General features: G+C 35.4%; 3 protein-coding genes across 7 annotated transcripts; 1 reads left to right on the top strand and 2 right to left on the bottom strand.

The window, feature by feature from the left end:
- Positions 1–2,122: 2,122 nt before the first annotated feature.
- Positions 2,123–10,429, bottom strand: LOC131001332 (uncharacterized). Of its 2 annotated transcripts, XM_057927698.1 has the most exons (7): positions 10,085–10,429; positions 9,337–9,425; positions 9,054–9,192; positions 3,445–3,540; positions 3,234–3,356; positions 2,808–3,070; positions 2,123–2,435 (listed from the first exon to the last, which is right to left on the bottom strand). In XM_057927698.1, exons 1-7 carry the CDS (start codon positions 10,215–10,217, stop codon positions 2,325–2,327), a joined length of 954 nt encoding a protein of 317 aa, XP_057783681.1. In that variant the 5' UTR covers positions 10,218–10,429; the 3' UTR covers positions 2,123–2,324. The 2 variants fall into 2 exon arrangements, with proteins under 2 accessions (XP_057783681.1, XP_057783682.1); XM_057927699.1 differs by lacking the exon at positions 3,445–3,540.
- A 2,475-nt stretch (positions 10,430–12,904) lies between these two features.
- On the bottom strand, positions 12,905–16,392 carry LOC131001331 (probable mitochondrial adenine nucleotide transporter BTL3). 2 transcript variants are annotated; one of them, XM_057927697.1, is made up of 4 exons: positions 15,741–16,392; positions 15,124–15,427; positions 13,969–14,436; positions 12,905–13,233 (listed from the first exon to the last, which is right to left on the bottom strand). In XM_057927697.1, exons 1-4 carry the CDS (start codon positions 16,133–16,135, stop codon positions 13,165–13,167), a joined length of 1,236 nt encoding a protein of 411 aa, XP_057783680.1. In that variant the 5' UTR covers positions 16,136–16,392; the 3' UTR covers positions 12,905–13,164. The 2 variants fall into 2 exon arrangements, with proteins under 2 accessions (XP_057783680.1, XP_057783679.1); XM_057927696.1 differs by having other exon boundaries at positions 12,905–14,436; positions 15,741–16,368.
- A 4,720-nt stretch (positions 16,393–21,112) lies between these two features.
- LOC131001330 (uncharacterized) lies at positions 21,113–23,837 on the top strand. 3 transcript variants are annotated; one of them, XM_057927694.1, is made up of 4 exons: positions 21,113–21,147; positions 21,642–21,809; positions 21,894–21,946; positions 22,094–23,243. In XM_057927694.1, exons 2-4 carry the CDS (start codon positions 21,719–21,721, stop codon positions 22,310–22,312), a joined length of 363 nt encoding a protein of 120 aa, XP_057783677.1. In that variant the 5' UTR covers positions 21,113–21,147; positions 21,642–21,718; the 3' UTR covers positions 22,313–23,243. The 3 variants fall into 3 exon arrangements, with proteins under 3 accessions (XP_057783677.1, XP_057783678.1, XP_057783676.1); XM_057927695.1 differs by having other exon boundaries at positions 21,119–21,809; positions 23,003–23,837; XM_057927693.1 differs by having other exon boundaries at positions 21,119–21,809.
- The last annotated feature ends 1,690 nt before the right edge of the window (positions 23,838–25,527 follow it).

Raw genomic sequence — 25,527 nt, 5'->3', positions numbered from 1 at the left:
AGGGACAAATTTATTACTCCCTCCATCCACTAATTCAATACCTTCTTTCTTTTTTGGTCCTGTCCACCAACTCAAGGTCTATCTATTTTTAGTAAGTTTTTATTCATATTTTAATTGCTGGGTCCTAATAAGCAATACATTTTTTCTCCACTCAACTATAAACAATACACTTTGTGGGTCATTTTCTCCACTCAACCAATAAACAATATATTTTGTGGGTCCATTTCTCCACTCAACTAATAAATATACAATTTTTCTTAAAATTCGCTATTTTGCCTCTTAGGTCTTGAATTAGTGGACGGAGGGAGTACAAATCGAAAAGTTATTGAAATATATTAACAAATTGGTCTAATTTGCCACAAAGTCCTATTGATATTTGAATAGCATCTATTTGTAAAAGAATTTAAAAGATTAAAGTATAAAAATAAGACCAAATTAAACTTTTAGCCTATTTAACTGACATAATCCATTTTAATATAAGAAGATAATATACACCCAGAACAAAGTCAGAATTGAGAAACATCTCTATATATATTAGCCCTATTTGGTCAAAATTGTAGAAGAATAGTACTACTTGGTAAGACAACTAATCATTGCAATTAGTGGCATGAATCTAGGGTTCACGGAAATTATGCTATCAACATGAAAATGAAATTATGAACTGAATCCGTGCCAGTGATTAGGGGAATTCTGTCATTGTTGAGACAAATAATCTTTTATTGAAGGATCAAATCTAAATAAACTCATGGGGTTTTACAGAACATGGGGTCAATGTTTTATAGTAAATGATTATAAATCTAAATGTTGTATTCATCTTCAAAAAGACATTTAAACCATGCAAACTTAAGTAAGTTTTTTTTTTCTTTTTTCTTTTTTCTTTTTTTTTAAGTAAAATTCATTAAACCACGCACGAGGGGTGCAACCCATCAACGATACATGAGGGGTGCAAACTTAAGTAAGTAAACAACGAAAAAATTTGCCTATTAGGCCTAACTCAAGTAGCAAAGCTGAAGCACTTAAAGACTCCTTTGTGAGATGTCTTGAGTTCAATTTTACATTTGTGTGGTGTAGAGGTCCCGCCTATATGCGAGTGACTTATTTGACTATATAATAGATAACTCTTGTAATTCTAAAAAAAAAAAATAACAATGATTTTTTAATATAATATCTATTAATAATAAATCAAAATTATGAGCATCATTTGGGCACGCAGATTAAGTAAAGAGTAGTTAATGTAAGTTGTGGAAGATATATAAATATTATTTTAAGTGCGTTGATATATAAAATGTGGTGAGAATGGAGACTGATTGCATAAGTCAATATATATATTGCATAAGATGCTTGTAATTTGCATAAGCTGCTTATAATGACTGCATAACGAAATTCAATTAATTAGATAAAATTTTCGGTCCCTCCAGGATTCGAACTCAGGTAAAAATTTTATGGAGTTTTATACTGCAACTTATGCAACACTATATACTGGCTTATACAATCATTCTCATTTCTCGCGAAAGATAACATTATCAATATAACTCTCACGAAAGATAGCATTCTTATTAGTTGATTTTCAATCATGTATATCTTCTCGAGTACCCATAATTTCTTCATTCTCGATTCCCATAGAAAGGAATAGGAAGGAGGAAATTAGAAATTCAAAATTATACCCAATAATAATTAAAATAAATAAAAATAATAATTAATTCAATCTAAATTGGGTGCATAACCGCATTACCCAACGCAAGTACCTGACACCTGAATTTTTCTGAATTACATATCCGCACCCGACCGATTTTATGAACTGAGAGGGTATCGGGTACCCAATATACCCGCGCGGGTATCGGGTCGGGTATACCGAATTTACACCTCCATATATATGTATTATACTTAATTGTTCATAATATGATAATCTCTTGTTCATATATTTTTTATGTGTTTTTGCATGATTTTCAATTCTCACAAAAGGTGTGATTTTCATAGGATCTCATCCCAACTCCAACTAATCCATGCTTAGGATGATGTAACGACAATGCCACACCTCGCAAGTACGCACTACCTTACCTCATGTATCACAAATGGTTGAGACGAAATTCAGATCTCAGACATAATTTTGGCACGAAAGATATAACAAATCAACAGTATCATTATAATGAAGTGATCATATACATGTATACTAGTTTAAGCTACTTATATGTCGATTATTGTTAGGTAAAACCCAACAGAATCAAGCTAAATACTGAAGAGAACTGAACCATATTCCACTGCCTTTGCAGAAAAATATGACACAGCTATAGATACTTGATGCTAGCAAAACAAAACAAAACAACTCACATGGTGATGACACCAGATACCCATGGAACAACAACTGGAGCATTCACATGAGCATCTCGATATGATTCTGGATACTTGTCTTTAAAGTTTAGTTTCGGTGTTTCTGACTGCAGACAACAATGAAAAAGGGACAAGATTCAGTTTCTTCGACAATTTAAGATACAAGATTAAACGTTATAGCATACAGAGTATTTCTTTTCCTTAAGAAGGCATTTACTATGAGGATTAGACTACATAGATAAAAAAATAACACAGGTCAATCCATTGTTCACTAAGATGGATTGGAACTTGGGATATCCCAAGGCCCTTAGCTAACTTTGCTTTATTCATATCACATTGAAAGGAATTTGATTGGAGAAATCCTAATAATGAAGATAAAAATACTCAATCATGCATATTATTAATCATGAAAAGTAAACACCCCCTAAATATATATATATGATATAATGCGAGTACAAAGTCAGTGGTTGCAAACTCACATGTTTTAGCCAGCACTCGCCATGTTTATGTTCATATATGTCTGGAGAGTAGCATCCCGTCTCCGATGGACAATAAACCCATATATTGCATTTCTTTTGACCGGGTTTGGCACGCCTGGCTTGATCCAAACATGACATGCAACATTCGTATGCAGAGTCTTTATGGTGGGTAAGGCCCCATCTGACAGCAGCACCATCATAATCACTATGAAGTTCAGCATGGCATTCGGGAGGTAGCTTTCTGCCTGGTAGGATTTCTTCATCTGGCATACGGAAATGAACATCAACCAACAAGTTAGTTTTCACAAATTCTTTTGACAAACTAATTTTGCTGTTTTACAAGAAGGAACTTTATATTGAATTGGAAGAAAATGAAGAGCATCAGAATCAGAAATTAATAAATCTAAAATGCAACCAGGTAATTACCGAGTTCTTCGTCACTCTCAGGTTTGTCGTCATGTTCCTTGTTAACAATTTCTACTGGTATCCATAGACCAATCTCTTTTGACATCTCAGACCAATCAGAACCTAAAGCTCTTGAAACAGCACCTGCAAGCAGGTAATTGAGAATGCAATTTGTAAATCAAATAAAGAACCTGAGAAGCCTAAAGAAGACCAAAGGGAATGCATATGATACCGGCTTCCTCAGGTAAAATTGTCGTATTTAACATTTTCCCACGAATAAGTTTTTTAGCTTCTTTTAATTTTTGTTTGCGCCAGGATTCTACTGCATCTGTCCAATAAAAATAAAAGTAAAAGAGCATTATAGCATAAGCAAAGCATACAGGGAACATAAACACGTGATATAAACAAATATCTTCCCTTTGTTATAACTAGATGTTTATCAGCAAAATTGTTGTATATAACATTTTCCCTTAATTTTGTTGGTGTTACAATCTCACCACATCTATCTAGACAAAGAGAGTATTGTTACAAACAAATCCAAGTCACATTATTTTTTTTTATTCAATTTTTGTACATAAATTGTCATTTTGAGTAAGTTTATAGGGATAAAATTGTGCAGGGGTTTAGTGGGCATAAATCCTACATTTGCGATATGGGCACATTGAGACACATTTTAACAAAACTAGTGGAAGGGGCAGACTCCAAAGTTAGAAGGATTTAAATGCTAAGGATGCTGAGATCTATGAACAAGAGAGAGTCCACTCGGTCGAGTACACTAAGGGGGCATTTACTTTTGAGTGATATGATTATAGATAAAAATAATCCAAGAGAGTCTACCATTTACTTTGATGGATTGATTAGTTTTGAACTTGTTTGACCATCTTATCCTACAAATACTAAATCCTTTGTTTTATCAATCTATCCTATCACTCAAGGTAAACGCCCCCTAAGCAGAGTGGCTGTGAGTAAATAAGGACAAAAGGCTGGATAAGGGAAATTTCCGAGTATAAGGGGTGAAAAGATGGGGCAAAGAGAGGACGTGTTTGAGCAGGAGAAGGATAAGCAAGGAATGTCCAAGTCATATTGGGAGAAGCATACCAGAACAACCTTGTCCGGGTAGAATTAGGTCGTTTGTGACCATATAGTTTGCTGCTTAGATACTAGTTAGGGCCGAGGACCAAAACCACTTTTTCACAGTTTTCATATTTCACTGCCTAGTTTTATTCTGCATATTTAACTTCTAAACTTTCAACTTTTCCAAACAAGTCTTGGGCCTTATGTCCGCATCAATGAGGTTGTTCAACATTAAAATCTGAAGTTGGAGTTAGTTTTAGCAGTACTTTATTACATAATTTATCAATAGAATTAATGTGTTTTTATATCTTTGTCTCTACTATTTCAATTACTTTTAGTGGCTACATACCTTTATTTGAGTTGAAAGATCAAGCACAAATGCACGCTAAAGCACATGCACGTGTGAGGTTGATTGTGCATGCTTATGTCCAAGTCTAATTGACTTCCAATTGAACAATTTGATAACATGTCAACACCGAGGAGGACGCACACGATTATTTATTTTTTAAGAGTGCTACCACTAAAAAGGTGTGGAGCTATATACAGGAATGGTTGAGAATAAAGCACCAAATGACTATTCGGCATAGTGCTATCAACCACGTTACTTGCAAGAGAATGAGATCAGCCATCGTCTAAAAAGCTAAGCCTCTAGCCTTAGTCACAACCGTGAATCACCTATGGTATTCACGAAATAAACTCATCTTCGAAGATGGAACCCTTCACTGTTAAGCAAATTGTCTTGAACATCAACAAAGATATGTACGCGTGCCTATACAAAATTTACCCCCCGTAGGAAGTCCGGGCACACATGGATATGGGCACATTCGCCACAGCCGTGTAAGGTACCCTCGTTCCTTTTCCTGTTATGCTTATCAATACCTTTACAGGGCGTTTAGTTTGCATGATTGATAAAATGGATGAATGAGTATTTTTATCCTCAAGAGTAGGATTTCTCCAATCCCACCTTTTGAATGGGATAAGAATCAAGCAAAACTAGCTCAAATGATAGAAATAATCAAGAGGTTTGGGATATCCCAAAGTTTCAATCTATCAAAGTAAACAAGGAATTAGCCTTACTATTTTTATCTATCAAGGCTAATCCTTCAAAGTAATTAAAAGATCAAGGCTAATCCTTCAAAGTAAACGCCCCCTTAAAAGATCAAATACTGCTGCCAAATTTGCTCCATGTAGGCACTGGACGAGCAAGGATATTTCAGCCTTGTGTCAGATGAAGTAGAGATTGCACACTAGGAGATAGAGGAGGATACCCTACTATCGGCATTGGTGGATGTTGCCTGCAGCACGCCATGCCAGTACCGGAGTTTTGCCCTCGGCGTTGGACGCTTGGTTCCCACCTGCACTATTGTTCCCCAGTGGGTGCATGCGCGCGAGCACCCAACCTTCGCGCACACTTACTCCTTGCGCACTGCCGGGTTGCCAGCACACAGGCAACAATCAGCCCCTCGGCGTCAGCGGGCCACATACTTGCCCTCCCCATAATGCCGAGCTGCATGTGTGTGGACACTATCTGGCCCCCCGGCGCCTTGCAATTCCTCGGACAACGGATATGTGACAAATATTAGTCGGGACATCGACCCTTTACAGTGTTTGCTTGAACATGTAAGGTTCAAAAGACTCATCCATCCTCCGAACTTCATCTAATGTACTTTCCTATTTACTGGGCTAGGTTGGCCGCCAATGCTCAACATTCATAATAAAAAACATACGTGTGTGAGTATGAGGAACTGCACTAGGCCCAACTGAAGCAGTGCACCTCAGAGTATCGTTGTTACTTCCCCTCCCTTAACAAATCATGTAAAACATAAAATAGACTGGCTCTATTCTTATGTCTTACCTGATCCGGTTAGTTACTAGTACTACGTTTCTAAACACTAAGTTGAACTAAAACACTTGGGTCTGTGTACCCCCCACAAGTTAGCTAAGCACGCGAGTTGATTCTCATAACTACTCACTGATTAGATTCACTCACCTCCCCCGCCATTCGATTCATCGTTGCGGTTGTTCTCCCCTCGAGTACGCCCGATGTAACTTTGTAATTTATTCTCTTTTCCTTTTATTTATTTAATTATTTACTTATGTTTTTTTGATGGGGGGGAGCATTTACTTTGAGTGGTAGGATAGATTGATAAAACAAAGGATTTAGTATTTGAAGGATAAGATGGTCTAACAAGTTCAAAATTAATGAAGCCACAAAATAAATGGTAGTCGGTAGATTAGCTTGGATTATTGCTATCTATTCATCCTATCACTCAAAGTAAACGCCCTCTAATTGTAAGATTTTACAACATTCTGTGTTACAATTTCTCCTAAAACCTCGAGATAACCGGTCCAACTATTTTGTTGCAAAAACTCTTGTACTTTCGATTATATTCAAATGCATGATGCCTTTCAATTAGAGTATACCAATCACTTGTGAAACAAAGACTAAAATTAAAATAAGAAGCTTGAGTTCTTGTTTGTATATGCGTAGTCCCATTAGTCACATTAAAATGCTGTTGTGGATGCCCAATAATTTGAAAGGACTGTGAGGACCTAATTTATGGCAGGGAAGTTAAGGTACCAAAGACATTCCCCAAGCTAACAATTTGTTCCAATATTTCCTTTGCAATAATACTGAATAAATTGTAATAACGCTTCCAGATCTGCCCGGCGGCATAAAAAGGGATCTACACCTAGATAGGTAATTCAAATTATTCAATAGTTAATAATGATTGATAAAGATGGAAGGCAGTAACTAACCACCCAAGAATCCTCCATTGCTTTCAAAATCCTAACATTTGCAGTTTCAAGAACTTAGTTATGAATTGTTATCTGGTTGTTTTGAATTATTAGATGCAGTCCCACTTGTGAAGCCTTGGGTGATTTCTTCAATTATATTCCACATGACGTCTAGCACAGTTTTAAAGGAAAATAAATAAGAATCTGTTGGCCAAGGGTGGGAATTCGTAAGCATAAACTTAAGGAATAACATGGGGTACTTATGTTTCTTGTGTTCCTATGTCATATCAATTCAAACGCTCCAGCAATCAAGAAACGGATATGAAAAAGAACCAACATATAAGAGAGCTAGAATAAACATATTTACACAATTAAATCAATTTTCATGGTAACACCAAGCTAAATTTTGATAATAGAAACTAATAGAGACAGGGTTTTGGAATTCTAGACTCTCAAACAATGTAGGTCGTCAACTTTTTTCTCGTGCTTAAGGACTAAAATCTCAGTAACTAGGCCATGTGCCAGTAATTCATAAAGGAGGTATTTCTTTATTGATACTAGACACTATTCATTTTCATCTGCTTCTTCAATATGATAAGATAAGATAATAGCCAAGAAAACTGTATAAGTGACATATAGCAAAGATAATCAAGTTGAGGGGCTATACTTGAGCAAGGGATTTTCTTGAGAAGAAAGAGAAAATTAAGTGTGGTTTGGTTTCATTCAGTTCCAAGTCCAACCTTAATTTTCAGTATCCCCAATACAATTTACAAAGTTGTATTTTTTTCCAAAAAGTGTATTGGCCTGTGTAAAATTTGATATTGTTAGGAATTAAGTAACAAGTCCTCTCACAGCAATCGGCTTACAGCTCAAGAATCAAAGCAACAGAGTAACACCAACTCAAGAACAAAACCTAAACATGCAGGGAACTAGAGAAAATTAGGAACACAAGGAATTTACGTGGTTCGGATCTTTTCAGATCTTACATCCACGAGAGAGATATTGTCTTTCTACTATATGAATCAAAGAAGAAGATTACACCAAGTACAATTACAAGAATGACGAGAATCACAGCTCTCAAGCCAACTACAATGGCTGCTTTCACTCTCTCTTCTCAACGTTGCCTACTTCACCCAGATCTTAATCTCTGAATACACAATCAAGTATATATACTCAGCTAGAGATCTAATCTGAGCCACACAAAATTGAACACTCAAGATGAGCTAAAACCAGCTGTATAACTAACTTGAACTAACAGCTTATTTTCTTGCTCTTCAATCCTTCATATTCTATCTTATTGCTCCAAGACCCCCACTGATCTTCTATTACTGATGCAGGCACATTATCTCACAGAAATTATGGTTGGAATTAATGTATTGATACTTTAGGGTTGTAAGTTTGAAAAGGAAGATATGTTTCGTAGTGTGTTTCAATATTATATTGCAAAGTTTACATTAAAGTTGTGGTTTAATATTAACAGAATATTATAAGTGGTTAACCCCATGTGCATGGGATTGCGATTGACAAAACAGACATGCTTCAAGTGTGACATAATAGAAAATCAAAATCAGCATCTGAAATAAAAGCACATGAAGCTTTAGCTACTGAAACTGCTATTACCATAGAAAATACTATCAATTATATTCCAATCTAAGGAAGATTTAATTTAACAGAGATTAATTTATCTATTGTCCTCTCCTTCCTTCACCTTCCATCAACCCCACAATTTAGATTTCCATATACCATGCTCAGTCCACCCCTCCAACAACCAGTCCAATCCTCACCTAATTCTACCTACTGATAAATCTTCTTGATTATTCATTCCAACAAGACTTATAGCTCTAACATCCAAAAAAAAAATAGCGTAAGATTTCTACTTCTAAGTTCTAACATAGTGTTAAAGCATCAAAGAATCCAACCATTTTAGATTTCCACATACAAACATAGAATTCTAAACGGATTTTGCATAAAAAGAACTAAGGTAGCATAATGATTAAACTAGACATCAAAATTTAAGGATATATTTACCCCGTTGCTCTGTACCATTGGCAGCAGCATCTAAGCTTCTGAACTTATCTAGGATCTCATATATCAACTTTTGTTTCAAATGCTGAGGCAATCTTTCAACTCTTTCTTCACTTACAAATCTTTCCTTTAGCTGTGAGACCTTTAACCACAAACAATATATCCATTATCCAGTGGTAAAACTAAAGATAGCAAAACCAACATCAAGATACACACACACTGGGACCAAGAAGATTCGTACAACCAATTATCTACAACTTCTTCCTGAAGATAAACGGGATCTCACCAATCGAATAAGTTCTGTGGGTTCTGCTGCTTTTCGTATTTGATTCGACTCTTCCATTATGCTAATCTGATTTGCACTGTATTTAAATACTGTATAAGCACAGCACAGGTTAGCTAGAACACGATTTCAGCAAAGCAGACGCAAAAGTCGGTCAAAGAAGATTCAGCATTATAATGACTCATAACAATCGGAACATTATGGTATTCCAGAACACTCTATAATTGACTAATTGAGTAAAGAAAGTAATGCATCCGCTTGAAATTAGATTATTCAGCAATGAGGGAAATCAAGAATATAGCTGAAACTTAAACATAAAGTTCTATCTGCAAACATATCAAGAACCATGCTCTTCCATTATGCTAATCTGATTTGCACTGTATTTAAATACTGTATAAGCACAGCACAGGTTAGCTAGAACACGATTTCAGCAAAGCAGACGCAAAAGTCGGTCAAAGAAGATTCAGCATTATAATGACTCATAACAATCGGAACATTATGGTATTCCAGAACACTCTATAATTGACTAATTGAGTAAAGAAAGTAATGCATCCGCTTGAAATTAGATTATTCAGCAATGAGGGAAATCAAGAATATAGCTGAAACTTAAACATAAAGTTCTATCTGCAAACATATCAAGAACCATGCTTTTCCACAAAGACCAACAAATTCAGCCCAAAGAATTTTCCACCTGTGGTTTCAAGAGAATCAAAGACTAAAAAGGGGGGGAAACTTTTAGAGAAGCTCTTACTGGTGTGAGTATCAGTGAAGGAGTAGTTGTAGACAGAAGCGTAGAGAGAGTGGAGCACATAGAGAGCAACGACAATGTTCACGGAACAAACAACCAAAGTTGTCCTCTTGTAAGAACACTCTCCTCTCGCCATCTCCCCACTCCCCCCCTCTCCCCTTCAACTTCTCCTCCATATCATCATTCTCTCTATATATATAAGTATAATGTATGATTATAAATAGATTCTCAAGATTTTTGCGTTTTCCCTCTCTTGAAGCAAAGATAAAAAAAGCAGCTTGGGAATTTTTATAGTGAGAGATTCCTGTTTGCGGACCAATGAACCCTTTTTTCTTTTTTTTAAAGGGTTGATCACTTTATTGCTTATAAATTCATAGATTATATCCTAAATTTTGATTTCTAATCACATTTTTATTTTGCAAATAAAAAAAATCACATTTATTTTTTAATTAAAAATTAGTTATTTGGTTAAATAAATAAAGGACGGGTCAAACCCGTTTATTTTTCAGTTAACCGAATGATCAATTAGATTGAATCCATATTCAAAAATTATGGGTCATCATTTTTTATTTCGATCTCATTAATCAAAATCAAACTATTTCCCACTTCTAACTTTTTTCGAGAGATTCCCACCCCTAATTAGTTTGCAATTTTAAAAAAAGTTAATTACCTATAAATATACAAACAATATCTAAATTTTATTTTTTAATTATAATTTTCTTTTCCTTTTTTGAAAAAAAATACATATATATATATATATATATATATGTGTGTGTATATATATTAAATTTGACTTAAGTCCAAAGTTCATTGGCTCATAATTTGATTGTCAGAATTCCAATGGTTATTTGTTGGAAAGTTTTTCACTTATTTTTCTAATGATACTTATATTATTGAATTTTGGTTATTGGAAGTGATAAAAAAAATAGCATAAAAACCGTTGTCATAAAACTTTATATTTTTTTTTTGACCACTTTTAGTGAACTTAACAATAAAAGTATCATTAGAGAGCTATTATCAAGTTGTTTTCGATTGTATCTTTAAATTGTCAATCGAACTTCAGACAATTAATTTATTGAACTATGAATTTTTGGAGTGAGGTCAAATTTCAAAAAGTTAAAAATTAATGTATTTTTATAATTATTAAATCTGCTTTCATCCTACAATTCATTTTCACATTTTCAATATTTTATCTCCAATATTCAAGAGTAGTTTCACCCAATTGCGGGAAAAAAAAATTCAAATTTTATTACTATATCATATTGACACATTGATTCCATTGTAATTCAACGATTTCGAAGACCACGTGTAGCTTTGTGTGATGGTCGTTCCTACGCTCTGCTGACTAAGAGCATCCGCATTGGGGGTTCCTTGATAGCCTACTTGATAGCCTATTTGATAGTGGTTGTGTTATTGAGTAGGTAGTGCTGCATTGGGGTTCCTTGATAGCCTACTTGATTTTTTTAGTTTTTAAAGAGGAGAGAGAAATTTTTAAAGAGAAGAAGAAAATTAAAAAAAAAAGAAAAAAAAAAAAAGAAAATCACTCGAGGATACCCGATAACTCGGGTACTCCTCGAGGACCTCCCCCCGCATTGCACTCCTCGAAGCCACTCCTCTCCTCGAGTGAGTTCGAGTACTCACTCGAGCACCCGCGATGCGGGTGCTCTAAGCAACGTTCACCTGCACATTTCGAAGCGCTTCAACATCTTCTAGTGTCATGGCCTGGGAAGCATCTCTAGAGTTCTCCCTCTGCCACCATCAACGAGGATCTAAATGTGTAATTTTTTTAAAAATGATGTCACGTTATAGTTTCTAATGATCCATGTCATTTTTACTTGGTTGTATAGTTTGATTCAGCCTATAAATTAAACAACGGAGATAAATACATGTTATATTTAAAAATTCGAGCGAATTAAAAGTTATCATAAAGTTGAAGTTTAGACTATATTTTAAGAACAAAACTATAAATGCTTAATCAATCATTTCTTGTGCGATAGTCATAATCCAGTTTAGAATTTTTTTTGTTAGAATATATAAATAGTATGTAGTGTGCGGACGTCTGAATAAGAGACCATTGTGGTAAAGTGCAGGCGGTCGTCTGTCGACATGTCGGATAGATGGCTACTGTTTTGATGGGAGAATTACATGCGATTATTTTGGGCATTGGTTTCTGTTTGGAAAACAACCTCGGGCCTCTGGTTATTTATACGGATTCGCTACTCGCTATCCACGTCCTACATGACAATTATCGGGGATCGGATTCGTTGTGCGACAACTTGTGGGCGGTGTTTGAGCATGCTCGTCAGTTTTGATGCTTGACTTATGTCATGTTCGTAGATATGCAAATGAGGCGGCTCATGAGCTAGCTAAACTTGCTTTGGCCTATCAGGATGTAATGGTCTGTAAGTTGATTTTCCGAATTGGCTTCTTGATATTGTACATTTGGATTTGAAGCAATATATAATCCCCTTTGTTGCTTCAAAAAAAAGTATATTCTTAATCGGCGACGGAGCTAGGGGTGACCAAGGGGGTTACTGGATCTCCTTGAAATTTTTAGAAAAAGTAGTACTTTAATAATTTTATAAATATCATTATAAAAAAGTAAAAAAAAATATACATATTAATTATCTCCACTATTATCGAATTGAGTTGTTTTACACTATAATTGGCATAAAAATAAAGTTGAATCAATATTTTGGTGAAATGAACACATTTTATTTAATTATTAATTTCATTAAAAAAATTGAACCCCATGGATTGAAAATCTAGCTCCACCATTGTTCTTATTGATACATGATTTTTAGTATCTGATACAACAACTTATTTCAAAGATTGTCTAAGTTTTCAATTTGTTATTGAGTGGTATGATGTTAATATTGTGTTCAAATCGGTGGAAAGCTCAGCCCTAATCACCGGAGTGAGTACTATACATGTGAGGGTACACCAAATCAACAAGAAAAGCACTACAACAGTCATAATGAATCATGCTGGAAGAGATTTTTAGCAGCGAGAATAACATGCTGTTCTTCCCCACCAATAATATATGAATTTCCAAATTAAATTCCTGTCACTACTTTGTCACTTCATCCAACCTTTAGAACAATCTTCATGAACTCGTAAACAAAGAAGCTTATTGAAGCCGAAGGTAATACCTGACATACAACCAATAAGGTATGTGATCAACATATGCACTATATTTTACACAAATCATCATTAATTCTCCTCAACTCAATTAACAAACCATAGAGAATGATTAAATAATTCAAGCCAGACATGAACAACGCAACAATCAAGGGTTGCATGTATTTTACAGAAGACATCTCTATTTTTACAGCAGAATTTAAACTCTACTTCCAACCATCTACTCTATTTTACTGATATTCCATACATCTATTTTGGAGGTGCAAAAGAGTATGCAAGCACAAATGACAGATCGAAACAGATATTCCATATAGAATTTTCTGATACAATGTACACGCAGTCATCAATAAGTAGGTTGAATAAAAATTAGCTAATTGAGTTTTGGTGATTCAGTGATTCAATAGGCACTATATTCAAGTTCATGAGGTAGTGTAATGGAATTCTAGCTATCTGCTGCCTAGGTTTCTTACTTTCTCCGGGTATCCCAAATCATAAGCATATTACTTAACGAAGCCTGTGCTTCAGTCACATAACAAGTACATTTGTGTCTGAATTCATTCAGATGCAAAATAAGAAGGATAAACAGAACCATGAAAACAATATCCGTAGATTTCGTTTCTACTATTCAAGAAAATTATGGAAGAGTCCCAACAAAGAGAAACAAATGATCTTAGGCATAATGAGGAGAAGCTTTGTGTCAACATTTCAAAGAAGGGGAGAAATAAGGTAAATACTGTAAGATGTACCTGTAATAAGCTGGGAATAAGACCTGCATAAAGAGCAGGGACACCGCCTTGCTCAACTATCTTGGCACAAGTTGCAAATGTACCCAACCTAGTTGCACGGCCTTGCAGTTGGAGCTGCCTTCTCACGACCTCAAATGGGTAGGTAGCAGCTTCAGCACAAGCACCTGCAATGGCACCGTGTAATAGAGTTCTCACCGGTCCCAATTCCAGCTGCTCAAAAGCATTCAATTCTTGATGCTGTTTTTTCAAATTCTGAATTCTCTTTCTTCCATCAGGTGAATGCAGATAAGCTGATTTCAATATGTCATATACGCCATAAAACACTGCACCTGAGGGTGCCATGCTTAGAATTGAGGGCAATAACCCCTTGTAAAGAGAAAGAGCCCCTTCATTTTGAACAACATGTCGAAAAGCGCCAATAACTCCACCCAGTAATTCCCCCCCAGGTGCCACAAGCCTGGTCCGGATCTGAAGCAAGTATAGTATTAGTACTGTCACCTCTTGACCAGATACAAAATTTTGATTTCTATGTGACGTCAAGGATTTTTCTCTCGATAAAGAGAATAACATACATAATTGTAAATTCTATTCAGGTAGGACCAAAAGTAGCACATGAACGATTTCATCCCACCTTCCATTCTCTGATGGGAGTAGAGCCATTTAGCATTTTGTACTTAGCATTATTATAGAAGCACTTTGCTAACATAGTTTGACTAAGGTTTCATTCATTGACAAATGCAGAGTATTTGTCAGAGAGAGAGAGAGAGAGGGAAATAAAGTGAATTTCTTCCACCGACTTCACTAAACTCTCTTCTTTTACATCAAAGTACAGAAAACATGCTCTCTGGTAAACATTATCTACTAGCCTTCCTTTCAATCCATTTTGCACCAAATATACACGAGTATGTAGTTCGAATTTCTTGAAACACCGGTATTTACCTACAACAAAAGGATGGATTCCACAAATAAAAAGTGGTGGTGCTTATGAGAAAAAACTAGACTTATTTCTGAAATCATTTTGCATAAAGGACACTCAGAATTTCTCCTGTAGAAACAAAGCGGCTTAGCGAAGAGGAGTGTTACAAATTGTGACAGAATTAATGACCCGAATAATTAAAACTACATGACTAGAGCACTTCAAGGATTGCCACTCACAGTATCCAGGGGCAAGCAGAGGACAGTAGCTGTGATACCAGCTGCAGCACCCGCAATAAATCTCTCAGAATTCGTGGTTTCCTCATTTCCGGATAATTTTAGAAGCTGCTTTCTGTATGTATCATAAGCACAGAAATTAATTGCCTTGAAAGGTGCAGTGCGCAGTATGTTAACAAAATTTCCCTTCCAAAAGCCTCTCAAGCCTTGCGTGGTTGCTATTCTTTTGATGAGCATGTACAAGTCCCCTTTCTCGCCACGAACTATATACTCCAACTTCAGCCTCTCGAGTGGAGCAAGACAAGTTCTGTTTGAACAAAATTTCATCAGCACAATGCTGCTCTAGCAATACAAATACAAATTGTAGGTTTGGCATCCCAATGTCTTCTTCTACATGTTAAATCAGACAAAATCTGTTTCTTGCAGAACATTACTGGAAGGTGAAATATAATCAATTGCTTTTTCATCATAGTACAATATCCAATAAAGTTTCCAACTCTTTGTGATGGAAGAAACTCATAACAAATTTATAGTATAAATTTCCAGAAGTAGAATATCTTAGTAACATTACAAAAACATAATTAAAAAACTAAAACACAAAAAAAGGATAGGGGACAGACCTTGAAACCATTGCAGCCACAGCACCAGCGCACAAATGCTTGGTAGTGTTCATCGCCCCCTGGCCCCTTAGCCTAATCTTGACCCCCTTTTCCGGCTTCGTCACGGCCCTGCCAACCGCCTCATTACGCTCACTACTTCCCGCAGATTCCGCCGAGTTGCTAATTGCTCTATCTTTCCCTTTAACAGACAAACTTAAACACAAAAACTCGCCCCGTTTTCTCCGAGATTGCACGGGGCGACTGTAACAAGAAACTTCGCCGACAATTTTATTGATAATTGACGAAGGAATTGCGCTAGAATCCAGGAATATTCCACCGGGAAAGAAAAATGGGTTATTCGAGTAATCGGGTATGAGCTGAGTAGAATCGTTCAGCCGAATACTGGATTCAGACATTTTGTGATTTGAAATCGTATAAACTTGGGGAGTGATGAATGATGTCAGGCATTTGGGATTGGGATGTTAATGCTTGAAAATGGAAATGTTAGTGAATAATCATCCAACGGTATAAAACAGCAGCTTGTGAGCGGGGGTTCCATGGCTAGCAGAGCTCTCAGCCTGCATCAGTATCACAATGTTGCAAACCACTTATTTTTCCTAACTAATGATGTACTTTTCTGAGGCTCTCTTGGTTATTACTCCATCGTTTACCCTTTTCTTCTTAAATACTCACCCTACTAAATAAATGAATTTTTTTTTGAGAGAACTAAATAAATGATTTTTTTTTTTTTTTTAACTTGGAGGAGTTGAGAAGGGGGAGCAGTGGAGTTTGAACGGGGGACTTCACTGTTCACACACAAGAGGTCGCAACACTTGGTGTCCCCTAGGCCCTAGGAGATAATAAATGAATTATTAGAAATTAAGAAAAGGGTAAATCTATTAGTTACGCACAATACTATAAAGTGAAGTGTGATAGTTTGATTTACATATTTGCTGCTTTTTATAAGTTACAAAATGTAGGAATAAATGTTATAAAATAACTAATTTATAATAAAATAGAAAAAGACAAAGTAACTTTTTAAGAATGTATTTATAAAATAATTTTTGCTTTTACAAAATAAAATTAATAGCCCATACTTCATATTACAATTTTAGGCTCTTAAAAATTCACATTATAGTATTAATAAAAGTTCATAAGCTCAAATTTTTAAAAATTAATTAAACTTAACAATAAAAACATTATAAAATTATAAAATGAAAAGTAGTTCTACCCCTACCCTATGTCTATTGTTGCATGCTTCCGCCGCATTTTTATTTTAACCTTTTGACTTTCTTAATCATGATTAATTAAAAAGCATCACAACCTCTTAACTTAATATAAAGGACTAAATACCGCTAAATCTTATAATTATATGCGCTTTCACATTTTGCATCAGTTTCAGATTTTCTGCCACAGTATATTCCAACTAAGTTTTGGAATCGGTTTTTACACTCTATGTATTTTTTCGGCAAAATTGAAGCTGACTTCGCAACCGGACTATCAAAGCGACGTCGTTTTGCCTCACGTTTCTTGGAAATTATTAGTCACAAAACGACGTTGTTTTGTTGAATTAGGGTTCTAGGGTTGGATTGAGGAATAGAGATATAGATGAGATGGTTTGTGAGAGGGGAACGAGGGTGGCGGCCTTCCGGCAACGGCGGAGCTCTCGCACCTCACCATCGTCGGAGCTTTCTCTCAAAGGAAGAGGAGGACGCCGACGTCCGACGAACCTCAGGAACAACAAGTATCGCTAGATTTGAGAGAAAGGCAACGACGGGTTCGATTTCAGTGTGTGTGTGTGAGAGAGAGAGAGAGAAACCGACCCATTCGTCGGAGAAGAAGCCACAACGGTGGCGACCCCTAAATTGGAAGAATTAGGGTTTGCCCATCTGCCTTGAGTGTGGGTATTCGGAGAGGTCGTTGGGCAAGGATGTGGCGCCGACAACAGTCGACAGCTGGATTCGAGAGGCGGACGGCAGTAGCGGAACTCACGAGAAAGAGGGAGGTGGGTCGTGCGTGTTTGAGAAACGATGTAAGTTGGGACTCAGCAGCGGATTTAGAATTGAGAAGAGAGATCAAGGGGTGGCAGTACAGCCTCGCCGACCCTCAGCAGGGAGATCGACGTTCTGGTGCAGATTAGAGAGAAGACCGAGCTTGAAACGACGTCGTTTCACAACACGTCATTTATTAAAAAAAATGAATCATGTAGACGTTATTCCGCCTTGCCATCAAAATTTTTGACACGTAGATTAAGTTAGGTCGCCGAAATTCTTCGCCGAATGCAAATCGCGATTCAAGACTTAGTTGGGATATACTGTGGCAGAATTTCTGAAATTGATGCAAAACGCGAAAACGCATTGATAACACTCATGTTTCCATGGTTTTTAATGTTCATATGATGTTAATTTTATAGGAAATTGAGTGTTTGATTATTGTTTTATGCTTAAATTGTTTTATCTTGTAAAATATGTTACTTGCTTGTACTATGATGAATTTTACAGAAATATAGAGTCTGAATTTGGACCGATTGTCTTAATGAAAGTTGTAGATCGTCTCGATACGAGTTCCTAGGCGCAAACGGTTTGCAAATCCGAGTTCGGACGAGGAAGATATGGCCGAAACAAGAAAGTCGCGTGCAACAGTGAATAGTGCCCGACGGGTATTTCTGAATTTTCGGAATTTTGCGGGATTTTTGGATTTTATCAGTATTTTCGAGCTCTGTACTGTATTTATCTCCTGTGCCTATATATAGGTCATCTTTTGACCTATTTAAGGTTCACATCTTTAGTTTTTCAGTTTCATAGCTTTAGTTTTTCATTGCTTTCTAGTTTTTAGAGCTTGGATCAGAATTCTGCAAGGATTGAAGATTCAAGATTGTTCATCAGAGTTTTATTTAATTCAGTTTTTACAATTACGTTCTTTTTAATTATGTTTATGTTTTCTTTTACCATATCTGGCTAGTTTTCTTTAGCTGATTATAGGGTTTGTAAATAGTTAACTAAATTCATGTGTTTAATTTGTTAATACTTTTTTGCCTTCCAGTTTATGATTCACAATTCCTGGTGCGTGATTTCTTGTAAATTATCTGATCAATAGTTTGTATGTATATCTATTCGGTTTGAGACTTGACGGAGATAACTGTTTAGCGGATTCAGGAATGTATGATATGATTTTAACCTTGAAACCTGACAGAGATAGGTGGATCATATAGAGCTATTCTTAGGAGCTATTGGGAGTTAGTAGATTATGTTGAGACCTGACGGAGATAGATAGTTTATTAATCTACGATCTTTGCTGCTCTTACGAGAGTAATTGATTATAATTGTGATCTCTCATCATAACTGGATTAAATTGGTTATTATGATTAATAGATTGATTATGTGGATTTAGTTGATGAATTTACTACCCTAGGATCAGTTGTTTTTATTATCTGATTTATTTACCTGCGTTGTCTTTGCTATTGTTTGGAATTTTAGTTTTAAGTTAATATTCTCATTTGTTCTGATTGTCTGTCTATTGTGATAGTTTGTTTAGGAAATAGATAAAGTTATTTCGTTATTTCAGTCCTTGTGGATACGATACTCTGCTTACTGTTTTCATGCTACAATTACACTGTTTAGTTGCAGTTATTGTCGCTAATAAAATAGTGATCACGCATATAATTATAGGATTTAACGGCATTTAGCCCTAATATAAATTGTTATAAAAAGACCATCTCCATATTAGGTTTACAGACGCACACCCTCTAAATTTCTCACGCTACCATCTATCTCTGTTTCCCGCCGGTCGACGCCGCTCGCCTCCTCCGGTTGTCGTCGCCAGCCTCACTTGACCTCTAAATCTCTGCACCAGCACCCTGCATCCCGCTTCGCCTCAGTGCGCCACTGCACAACCCATTAATTTTCGTCATCATGCTTCCTCCGGCCTCGGCCCATTCGTCCAGCGACTTTATGGCCGCTGCCGACATCTCCCCAGCCCAACGGCTAATAGCAGGTAAATTGACTGCAAATCTGAAATGTGGGGGGTGAAACTTCGAGACTAAGCATTGAATTCAATTCTGGAATCCAACCTCCAAATCTCATTGTTTAGTAACCATCAAAATTTCTGATTATCCAATAGTTTGTTGTATTGGACTATTAATTTTATGTTTACCCAACAAATCGTTGGATGTTAATCTTGGGCTCCGAGACGTGAATTAACTTTTTAATATCAGATTTCAATTTTAGATTATGTACATTGGATAAATAATGATATTGTACTTCATAGCTAATTACACATTGGACAAATGTTGGATTTTTTTGGCGGGAAAATGGCCAAACATGGCTGCACTTGGTTTTTATGTATATATATATATATATATATATATATATAGCGTGTGGTTCTAGAGAGAACTACATTATTTGTGAGAACGTGAGAACCATCAAATCTAATACATACACTGTAAAAATTAATGCATTCGCTGTTAAAATTAATGCACTAAAAAGTAATAAAAATTGCTCCCTTCAGGATTCGAACTCAGGATCTGCATTCATCCAACAAGATGATGCATCCACCGTAGATCTTGATGATCGAATGGCTGAAAATGGTTCTCCGTTATTCTTTTATTTAGTGGTTCTTTCTTAAACATATATATAGGGGAGGGCTAAAATAAGTACACTTTTTAAGATATAAAATAAGAATCGTTTTCAGCTCTTAGATCATCAAGATCTACGGTTGATTCATCATCCTATTGGATGAATTCATGGTCCTGAGTTCGAATCCCAAAGGTAGCAAAAATTTATTTTTCGCAATTCATATACCTTTATACAGCGAATTCATACGTGTTCTACATAAAATTCATACATTTTTCCTAGTTCTTATTTCTTATTTTAAGAGATACTCTCACGATAGCTCTTCCCTATATAGGTCTGCTATTGCTTCCTTGGAAAATATATGGATGATTCTTGAGATGCTATCATAAAGTTCATCCCGAATTTGTGTCTATAGCTTTAGTTTTCATAATAAAATGTAAGAGAGATTCATGATGATGTAGTGTCATGCCTTATGCGAAAATCATTATATCGGCCATACATTTTATTTCTGTAAGTTGTATTACTTTGCTTGTTTATTACTCCCTCCGTCCCATGAAGCATGACACACTTCTTTTCGGCACATAAATTAAGAAATTGGTATTTTGTGTGTTAAGTGTGGTATGTGAAAAAGTGAAAATGTGAATGAAGGGTAAATTTTTTGCCATTTTTAGAAACGTGTCATGCTTCGTGAGACAGACCAAAAAGGAAACTGTGTCATGCTTCGTGGGACGGAGGGAGTAATAGATATCAAACTGATTTTTGGCCTAACTCTCCATGTATTTCTAGATAGCTATCGTCATTATTCTGGCCATAGCTGGGAGCCTGGGAATATTTGGAAGAACATAGAAGAGAGGAAGGTGAAGGTGTATCTCTTTAAAGTAGCTTATTAAATTTTGTTATTGCTCATATTCTTCGTTTAATAGTTCAATTTGCAAGACAATGTGAACTTTAATTGGAATCCTACAAGATCGAATTTACAGAAGCAAATTTTATAAAAGTTATCTTTGTTGGTGAAGTTTTGTTCAAGTACCTATTGAGATGCAAGATAATGATCATTTATGTTAATCTATGTCACTATGAGAGTAATATGTTCTAGGGTGCTTAGTCTATACATTGCTAACATGTTGCACCTTTAGTGTTCCTTTGTTCTTTTTAGCATTTGATGTAAACATCTTGATACATCCCTTGTATAGCTATGGTGTATTCAATATCCTAATAATTAACAGTTTATTAGTGGTAATTCGGTTTAAGTTTGATTTGAGCGAATAATTCGATTCGAATCGGTCTGGATGAAAAATTAAGTCGGCACAAACTGCCCCTCAATTTATTTCTCTTCCCTGATTCTCCACAGAAACCCTAGAGCTGTAATCTCTAAAACTCTAGAATTCGAAATTCATATCCGCAGAAGAAAGAGAGGGGGAGGGGAAAATGACGCAGAAGGGAAATCTCTTCAAAGGGCAGAAGAAAAACAAATCAATTCCTCTCAATCGGCATGGCAAAATCACCCATACGCGAAAGGGTAACTCACATCACAAAGCACACGATTATATGAATTTATACCGTTTCTAGTCTTATTTAACCATGTTATCGGAAATTTATGAAGGGAAGAAAGTGGCGAAGCCATCAAAGGTCACCAAAGAGATGGATGCCGATAGGGTATGTTTTCATTTTCGTTTCAATTTTGTTTATTATTTATTCTTGTTTTGTTGTATGGAGACTCTTGTTTCTTGTTGTAAAAACAGTCTATTACTCTTTCTGGTGTGGTAGCTTTCTTTTGATTAGAAAATTGATGACTTTTGTTAGGTCATGAATTCTAAAATTTCTGTAGCTTTCAAAAATGTTATGATCCGGGTGCATTGGGTTTATAACACCTTGAGCATCCTCCTGAATAGTCGGCTTTTGGGGATGAGTTCTACTCGGGGTGTTATAACAAAAACCTTTAATTTCTGCATTCCACTACGCTTGGACTTGGTAGGTCTGTCTACCGAAATTGATTCACGTGTGCAAGTGTTGCCACAGTAGCTTAATTAGACAAAAATTGTGCCATATTTGTTGCTTCTTGAGATTGTTGTCTTCTTAGTTCGTTCTTGCAAACCATATTTCTGTATTATGTTTCCTGGTTTATTTCATACATAATACACTTTCTGATGCATCACATCCAAAAGGCAATAACAAAAGTTGCTCAGTTCACTCAAGGATCATCGAAGGTTGTGCTTTATCAACCTAGTCAAGCTCATTCTCTTAGTTGAATGTATTGTTTAAAACCCATCATGGCCTTAATGTGGTTTGATGATAAGAGCATGCATGTCTTCACCTGAGTTCTTACTTAAGATTGTGCTCAATAAAATCTGTTAAGACCAGCGTTCAACAATTAAGATGTTGTGTAGAAAAGACTTGAAGTCGATGCGCCTGCTCAATGTTCTGTGTTAGGATGCTATTAGAAAAGTGAAAAACACTCACCAATCTAAATTCCAGAGGGGATAAGTCGACAAGAAAAGGATTATAGATCGACGTGTTAGCAATTAAACAGGATAAATTATGGACACTAACTTCTATAAATGGTCTTACCAATCCAGGCTACTTCTTTTTAACATTCCAAGATTAGGTAGTTGTAGCTTTGTGATAAGTGATAATTGTTACTCCACATCTTAGCTCTCATTTCAGCAAAGCAGATTTATGTTTATGTTTTTTTTAATGCATTGTGTGATTGAGGAGGTGAGCAAGTTTATAAACCACTGCAATGAGATGAAAGTTGTGACAGTTGCTAATAAAGATGGTGGGCATTTGAGTATTGTTAAACTGCTGGCAGATTCCTCAAGTGGCGCAAAGTAGTTGTTCCAAATGCACGACATAGTAAGAATTTTGAGTTGTAGAAGATCAATTTCAAAATTTAAGTGTATCAGATTACTATTTTGTTAAATCCTTGTGTTTCTACTGGGTGGTTTGATTAGTTGTTTGTTGTTTGTTTTAACAGTGTACATATCTTTATTTCATTCGCAGTAACTGATTTTGGAGATTAGTGAAATTTCATTTTTTGTCATTTTGAATCGAAGTGAGTTGGCCCACCATTAATAATATTTAAATAATTAATTATTTACTAAAAAATGTACGTGATATTATTAAGGATAATTATATTCATAGTCTCTATTTTACTCACTATAGCCTTCCATTTAAATAATAATAATAAATAATTACAAATTTACTATTTAACCTATAGCCCATAACCCTTAAATTAAGAATAATTCATTTTGTAATTAAATTAATTTCGAATCTTTATTATAGCCCCCAATTTTTCATCTTCATCTTTCTGTTTCTTTTTTTACGCATCACCATTGTCGATCCATTACCTAACAACTGTGTTGCACCAAGGGAGATAAGATCCAAGATCAAATTCAAAGTGAAAAATGCAGTTTATTTTCTTGTAATCATGCATCAGTCCACAATTGGCAAAACGAATGCAAAGCCCTAGCAATTGCATTGTTTTTTTGTTGAGTTCAAAGTCCTTGTTCAGTGATTATATCTTTTGAGTTAAAATCTTTAATCTTCATATCTGCATCTTTCACATACTTATCTCTCAAAAATATAAGTTTCATAAGTTATATTCCAAAATCCATCTTCAATTTAACAAATTAATCTGTATAGCCATGACTTTTTTTTTTTCAATTCTGTTTTTGGTGTTTCTTTCGAGAATCAGCGGAGTAAATCAGCAGAATAGGTTCGTCGAGAATGCAAAGGTTGTTTTCTATGGCTTCATAATTGTCAATCGCATCAAACCCATTAGTGAGGATCCCATATAATTTTCACATGTTTTTCACAATGTCTAAAACATGCTTGTATGCATTACTCCGTCAGAAAAAAAGTGATTTTTAGGGCGTGTTTGATATTGGCTAATACACTGTATTAGCTAATTTAGTACAGATCAGTCTAATGTTTGGTATTATTTAGTAATAATGCGGATGACCCGATTTAATCTCACGACCCAGTATTATTAATCCAGATTTCTTAGGATTAATAATACCACCTCCCCCCTAGGATTAACTTAAACCATGATATTCTGTATTTAGCCATAATAGCAAACACCAACTCAGTATTAATAATCTGTCATTATCCACGCTAAATATCCTGATTACAAATTATCCTACATAATCCTTTACTGAAAACCAAACGAGCCCTAAGGGGAATTGAACAAGTCTCCAATGTCTGCGGCGATAGACAGTCTAATATATGGTGGCTGGGGGCTATAAAGTTTGAAATTTAATTTAGCTTATTAAAATCGCTTTTAATGTTAAGCTACAAGTTAAAAGGTAAAATAGTAAATTTATAATTATTTTTTATTATTATTTTTAATAGATAGCTGTATTGAATAGATTGGGGGCTATGAATAAAATTATCCTATTATTAATGGGGCTATGAATAAAATTATCCAATATAATAACTGCGACACTACTAATAGGACAATGGAGGATAATATATCAAGGTGAATACACACTTTTTAATTGTTTGTTACTTTATGAGAGAGAGGAAGATGTATGATGTGTTATCAAAGAAGTAGAGATGATTGATTCAAACAAAAAAAAAAGAAGAAGTAGAGATGATATCATATAAATTTGTCACTCAACTATTGCTACTTTTTCCAGATTTGTCAAAATTCTCTTTAAACGCTACCCTATTGTGATCTTTACTTTTTGGAATTTTTGGTTGAGTTTATATAAAAGTAGCAATTGATAGAACCTCTAAATAATGCTGACTGGCATTTGTTTGATTTTATTTTGGACTTATAAACGTAATTTAGTTTGTAACTTCTTAATTCCGCCTTGCAACGATTATTAGCACTTCCAATTCCATTATTGAGACCCATTTTCCATATAATGCCACAATATTGAAAATTGGTGATGTATGTAGACTAATGATCATGTGGATAACGTCATTTAATTTCGGTATGGTGCGCAATTCAATTCAATTTCCCTGTCTCAAAATAACCGAACACCTTCACGTTTTCGATTTGATCAATTGCTAGTCTTGTTTGTTTCCTGTCACATTCTATCAACTAAGTTCAGAATTTCTCTATAGTTAGTTTAGTTTTCGTACATGCTCCATCAATATTCATTTGGGCCATAATTAGTAGTTGCAATCAACATTTTCGAGTCATTCCTACAAATGATAATCAAATTCTGCAATATTCATTTCTTGTTCCACAATTACCTGCACTATAGTATTATGTCCTATGTCAACTTTAT

Source organism: Salvia miltiorrhiza, chromosome 8 (assembly GCF_028751815.1).
Source record: "Salvia miltiorrhiza cultivar Shanhuang (shh) chromosome 8, IMPLAD_Smil_shh, whole genome shotgun sequence".
Lineage (NCBI taxonomy): Eukaryota > Viridiplantae > Streptophyta > Magnoliopsida > Lamiales > Lamiaceae > Salvia > Salvia miltiorrhiza.
The sequence above is the reverse complement of the archived record's forward strand: the minus strand, read 5'-3'. Positions and strand labels throughout refer to the sequence as shown.